This window comes from Triticum dicoccoides, chromosome 7B (assembly GCF_002162155.2).
Source record: "Triticum dicoccoides isolate Atlit2015 ecotype Zavitan chromosome 7B, WEW_v2.0, whole genome shotgun sequence".
Taxonomy (NCBI): Eukaryota; Viridiplantae; Streptophyta; class Magnoliopsida; order Poales; family Poaceae; genus Triticum; species Triticum dicoccoides.
In genome coordinates this window covers 392,433,810-392,439,999 of record NC_041393.1, presented here as the reverse complement: position 1 = coordinate 392,439,999, position 6,190 = coordinate 392,433,810, and the positions used below count along the sequence as shown (strand labels likewise).

Genomic DNA, 6,190 nt, shown 5'->3' with positions numbered 1-6,190 from the left:
GGCGGCGGCGGGGCTTCCCGCTCGCGCGCGCGGCGTCGTTCCCGACGGCGACCGCTCCAGGTGGGGAAGGCTCGGCCTCCGGCGCTGCGGCCGTCGCGGCGCTCCCCGGCGGCCCTCTGCTTCGTCTCGCGCTTCTCCTTCTCTGGGTGGGTGGAGTGGCGTGGCCTGGAGCTTGGCCGGCCGTGGCGGCGGCGTAGGCGTGCGGGTGCTTAGGCGCCAGATTGGTCCGCGCCCGATCTGGCCCGCCGGCTGCTGTTGGCGGCGAGGAAGGGATCTGGCGTGGTGGTGACGCCCCATAGCGCCGCCGCCGCACCCCTCGCCTCCCCTCCCTTTGCTGCCGCCTAAGGGCCTCCCAGATCGGGGGAAACCCGGGTCGGCTCCGGCCGGCCGCGACGACGACGACGCCTGCGGGCGCCGATTTCTTCATGGAGACGTCTGTCAAGGTCTGCCCTTCCACTCCCCACCACCTAGCTTCTCGGGTGAAAACCTAACTCCGGTGGGCGGCGGCGGCGTCTTTGGCGCCGTGACCTTCTTGAAGGCGCCGCCTTGAGGGCTGGGTGGTGGCGGGCGCTGTTTGGGGTGGGTAACAGCTGCTGACGGCGTGCCCTTCTTCGCCCAAGCCTCCGCTTTTCCTCCGACGCGTCCAGGTTCTCCTGGGGGTGCCGTTTTGGAGTAAGCGTTGGCTGGGGGGAGGGTGGAGCGGTGCTCCATCTCACTCATTGATGGCGGCGGATGTCGGCGGCATGGCGCTGTGGAGGCTCGACGTCCGATGCACGGAGATGGACTCACGCAGGAGGAGGTTGCTGTTTGGCGTCATGGTGGCGTCAATGGCGGAGTGGCCAGACATGGTAGATGCCTCAATTTGATCTGAAGACGGACCTGTGGAAGATGGCGGCGACGACACACGAGTGCGTCTGACCGGATTATGCCCCAGACCAGGTATGTGGCTCGGCTGGGGCTTCCGAATGTGTTTCGGCTTCCGGCTATTGATGTTAGGATTACGTGAGTGGTCTGGGTAGTGGCCCGGCTAGCTCTCTTTCATCATATTGGATAGAAGTAGTGGCATATGTTGCCAAGATGGTGGATTCAGGCACATTGGTGTAATACTTTGTATGGTCATCGTGAATAATCAATAAAATGGCCGTATGCATCTTCCAGATGCAGAGGCCGGGGGTCATCCTCCTTTTCTAAAAAAAAAATGTGAAAGCAAAATGGAACCATCAGACAAGCAAAATATGGTAGGAGAAGGAGCACAGGCATGACAGACGGGTGAGGACGCCAGGAAGGACCGAAGAATTACATGATGTCGACATCACTCAGTTTGCACCCAAAGCCCAGGAAAGGGCGTACCCAAAGCCATCAGTAAAAGAAGCCTCCCACTCCAAACAACGAGCAACGTCCGCCAAACAAAATTTGGTTGTTGCCGCCCTTCGTGCATGGGATGAGTCTCCATGACGCGGTCTGCGACTAATTAAAGGAGCTATGTACATAGCAATTCAAACCAAGACTGCAAGGTAGAGTCTAGAATGGTGCTTAAATTCGAAGCTGTGAAATTGTTGATGAAATTTTGCAACATAAGATTTATGATGATGTGACAAATAACAAAAAATGAGTGAGGTTATACTATGTAAGACAATCACAACCATGGAAAAGGGAAAGTCGGTTGACATCCACCCTTCCTTGTACAACACCATAATGGAACAAGGTGGCTTTAGTAGGGAGGCTATGATGGCTGCTCTTAGTCACCTGCTTGACAACATGGCACATGGTTGGGTTCGTTGGCATGGGCGACGCCCATAGGGTGCTATGTCTTAGGACCTGACTGGGCAAGCACTATTACTAGTGATGTGTTCTCGTGGTGGTGACAGCGGCATGATGATCGATGACGATGGCGATGTGCATTCTGTGGTAGCTACGGCTTGAAAAGTGTTGCTGGTTGCTGGCATGCATATTTTGATGAAGCGGTATATACTAACCCCTTATGTTGATGATGAACTTGCGGGATTACACCCTCTTTTGGATGTGGTGGTAGGATGGCACCATAGTAGTTAGGACGAACTAGTTCTGCCTTTTGGGTATAAGATCATGCATGCATACGTTGTGTTTCTTCGCTTGCTGCTTTTTTTTCAAGAGAACGCCAAAGGCATACTATATTTTTATAGCAGGAAGCAAAAAGATTTACAAGAGGCTGCCATCCAATGCGAACACCGGATTTAGCACACCAACACCAAACACTACACACTACGTCTAGACTACTCTCTCAGAAAACTATGTAGACCACCTGCACCGGCCTCCTTCCAGTCAGCAAGTTCATGGAAGATCACGCTAACCAATCGCCTAGGAAAACGCTCCTGATCTCTCCTATGGAAAACTCCAGCATTTCGCTGCCTCCAAAGAGCCCAAGCTATCGCAATAATCATCGAATCGAATCCCCTCCTGTGCTGACCAAAGAACCTAGATCTCTGCTCCAACCACCAATCCGTAAACTTGTCCTCAGTTGTGGGGCATCGCACGTTGATCTGGCATTGTGGAAAGCATACGTGCCAAACTTCCTGGGCGTAGACACAGTTAACCAGAATGTGATCAACGTCGTCTTCCTTCTGAAGGCGAGTGTAGCAAGCCGAGGTCTCCTCCTGAAGCCCATGTATCGCCCTCCTATCCGATGTCCAAAGGCGGTATTGGACAGTCAACCAAGCAAATATTTGACACTTCAGCGGAGCCCAACTCCTCTAGATGCATCTTGCGTAGGGGAAACGCACGAGTCGTCGACAAAGGCGTTTGTATACCGAACCAGCCGAGTATGTACCAGATGCCGCGCGCGGCCACGAAAAATGGTTTGGCACCCCCTCGTCACGTGGCACCATACTGATCGCATGTAGGAGATGTGTCAACTGAAGGTGGGCCACGAATGAGATTTCTCCATGCACATCAGTAGCCCATCCGTTGTCCATCAATGATGAGTGCACCGTTCTCCGATTCTGGTTACTCACTGGCACCAACTCAAGGATCGTTGGTGCAATGTCATGTATGGTGAAGCCAAGGATCCATCGATCTCTCCAAAAGAGCACGGTCCTCCCATCCCCAGCTGAAATGCGAATGAAGCTGTCAAAAACAGCTCGCGCATCATCATCCACCATCATCGACAAACCCTGCCACGGTCTATCAGGCTCAGTTCGTCGCAGCCACTCCCAACGAACACGCAGCACCAAAGCTTGGAGTTTCAGGTTTTTAATCCCTAGACCACCTACTCCACTGGACGGCAAATGTTATTCCATGTCATTAAGCATTGGCCACCGTTGGTTCTATCTTTTCCAGCCCAAAAGAAGGATCTCATCCAGCGATCAATGTCTTTGTAAACCCAAAGCGGTGCGTCCACGATCAAAAGGTGATGGATACCATGATCAAAAGGTGATAGATAGGTCTCGCAGATACCACCGATTTCACTAGCACTAGACGTCTTGAATCGTTACTTCTCTGTCAACTGTCATGGCGGGTAAAGTGGTATGTGGTGTACATAGGGAGGGTGCACAAGTGACCCGTTACACAGACAACTGCTTCGAAGGGTTACTACAAGGCAGAGTTTGGAATGGTGCTTTATTCAAAGCTGTGAAATAGTTGATGACATTTGCCACATAAGATTTATGATGATGTGAGAAAGAACAAAAGAGAGTGAGGTTATATATACAATAGCCACAACCATGGAAGAGAGAGCAAGCATATATTTCCCTCAACTTCTATCTGGATAACATAAATTACTCTATTAGAGTAGTTGTGTGATGATATGCAAGTACTTCCTTTGTAAACTAATAATAGTGATCTAAACGCTTTTATATTAGTTTACGGAGGGAGTAACATACAAACTATTGGAGATGTCCTTGGTGTCCTTTTTATTTATTTGTGATTAGACCATCTGATCAGATGACACAAGCCTGAAGTTAATAATGACAAAACAAAATACAGATTTCTTGGAACAATAACAAGCTACAATGACAAGTGCACACATTCACCGCATTCCACATAACAAGGACTTTCAATCACACTCCACTCAACATCCTAAATTCCAAGCACAATCTGACTATCCTTATCACGACTAAAAGCTAACTTCAGTTCAATCAAGCTCAATGTGAATGAACTCTCACGATCAGGGATACCACTAAACATTACAGAAAATATCACAAGATACTTGAGGAATAACATTTTTGATGGACCAGGATTTCAGTCTTTTGTTACACTTAGATTTAGTCCACTCAAGATATCCTTGTGGTCCAAAACCCCAAATCCAGCTGCGCAGGTCGCTCGCTCAAGTGCTACATCATATTTTGGGCTTTGGATGAAATTGTGTGCCTAGAAGCTCTCCCAATACATGGTGGCGGAGTCAGATGATAGAATTGAGCACTCTCTGTTGTTTCAGTATGCGAGTAATCGCCTGCAAAACTGGCAAGATAAGGATTTGGGTCAATTTAAACACCAAACTGTTGATAAGCGTGGATTAGCATGCAATTCTACCTCATGAAGACGCCGACTCAGGCTGAGTGGCCTGTTGTTTCGGTTTCCTGCTGGCAGGAGGGCCATCTCTTCGCCTCTCATACCGTCTGCTTTCGTACTTTGAGGTCCTCCGCTCCTTTGGTTGATAGGTTGGGTATGTGCATGGAATGATCTCACCATTTATGTATTTATCACCTGAAGGGAGACAAAACAGTGAATATGTTAGTGATTAGGACAAGAGAAGCACATAAACGTGCAGCTACAGATATTGTGTCATGCCAACCTCCATAGTCTTTGTTTTTCACATCGATGTAGGAATCAGGGAGCACCCACAGGACACCAGGCAAACCTACAGGCAACGTAAGAACAGTTTAAACAAGGAAATACCAAGAAATTGTGCACCAAAACAGTGCGTAAATCAAGAATTACCCTTGAACTTCTCTGATGTTTCTTCATCGACAGTGCACTGGAACCCAGTGTAAGTGGTTGTGCTGAAGGCATACATGTTCTTCTTGGCTTCCTCCATGCTGCAATTGTAACAAGTTACTCAGTCTAGACTTTTATGTATACACCCTTCTGAATCTGGATGCACCATATGAAACTAAAGAAGGAAAACTGAAGCCTACGTTACACCCTGCTAAACTACACTCATGCTCACATCACATCAGATGCAGGCAGTGCTGCTCTTCTCATATGGGCAGTAATGATGGAACAAAGTTCCAAGTATCTAATAAATAGACATTTGATCATTTGATGTGTATACGATAAAAAATCTTGTCAAACAAGAAGCACCTGTCGAGTATGTGTTGCATATCTATCTCCTGCATAGCAATTTCCGAAACATGAGAGGACTATAAGCCGACTCAATGGAATTGCTAGCATTTTCTCGATAATTTTCCAGTGACAACTACTATGAAATTGCTAGTAGCATTTTCTCTAGGCAAACAAGATAATGCGTCAAATTTCTCTCACCAGACATAGAGAAAGGAGTCATCAGCAGGGAGAAAGGGAAATCAAGGTTTTACCTGCCGAGGACGGTGGCGAGGGTGTTGAGGTAGGTGTCGATCATCTGCTCGCGTGTGGGCGCGGGGTCCTTGGGGAACTCCATGACGATCAGCCAGTGGTTGTAGTCACACCCGGGGAGCAGTATCGTCTCCCTCTGCTCGCTCCCGGGCGCTGCGCCGGCCGCCGTCGGCCTCCGCCGACGCTGGAGGCTCCCCGCCGGTGCGAGGGCGATCGCTGAAAAGGCCGCCGCCGCGGCTGCGGCGCGGGGGAGAGACGCGGCTGAGAAGGAGGATAAGGAGGGCTTGGCAGGGAACGTGAAGGCGCTGGCCGCTACGCGCCCGGCGGCGGCGGCGGTCGGCAGGGCAGCCATTGAAGCGAGCGTGCGTGTGGGGGGAGTGAGGTTTTTGCGGGTTGCGGATAAGGTGAGACAGAGGCGAGAAGAAGAATGAGATATTTCACGAGAAGGGTTTTAGCCTTGCGATGATGGGCTGGGTAGGTTGCTATCCGGACCATTTGTCTGTCTATAGGGCCTGGTTTGCCTCGGTTGAGATAAAATGGGCTACAGCATATGGTTGACAAGGCCCAATATTTTGTTTCTCACAGTCGCATTTGGACACACTCTCTCTAAAAAAAAGTAGATCGCTTGAAAAGGAAAATAAAGAAGTACCATTTTGATAGGATGAAACATCTATGTGGCCGT

At 49.7% G+C, this 6,190-nt stretch overlaps 1 protein-coding gene across 2 annotated transcripts; it reads right to left on the bottom strand.

The window, feature by feature from the left end:
• Positions 1–3,935: 3,935 nt before the first annotated feature.
• LOC119338224 (multiple organellar RNA editing factor 9, chloroplastic-like) lies at positions 3,936–5,936 on the bottom strand. Of its 2 annotated transcripts, none has more exons than XM_037610526.1 (5): positions 5,511–5,936; positions 4,915–5,012; positions 4,769–4,834; positions 4,507–4,680; positions 3,936–4,426 (listed from the first exon to the last, which is right to left on the bottom strand). In XM_037610526.1, the coding sequence occupies exons 1-4, from the start codon at positions 5,858–5,860 to the stop codon at positions 4,508–4,510; spliced, it is 687 nt and encodes a 228-aa protein (XP_037466423.1). In that variant the 5' UTR covers positions 5,861–5,936; the 3' UTR covers positions 3,936–4,426; position 4,507. The 2 variants fall into 2 exon arrangements, with proteins under 2 accessions (XP_037466423.1, XP_037466422.1); XM_037610525.1 differs by having other exon boundaries at positions 3,940–4,434; positions 5,511–5,934.
• Positions 5,937–6,190: the final 254 nt, after the last annotated feature.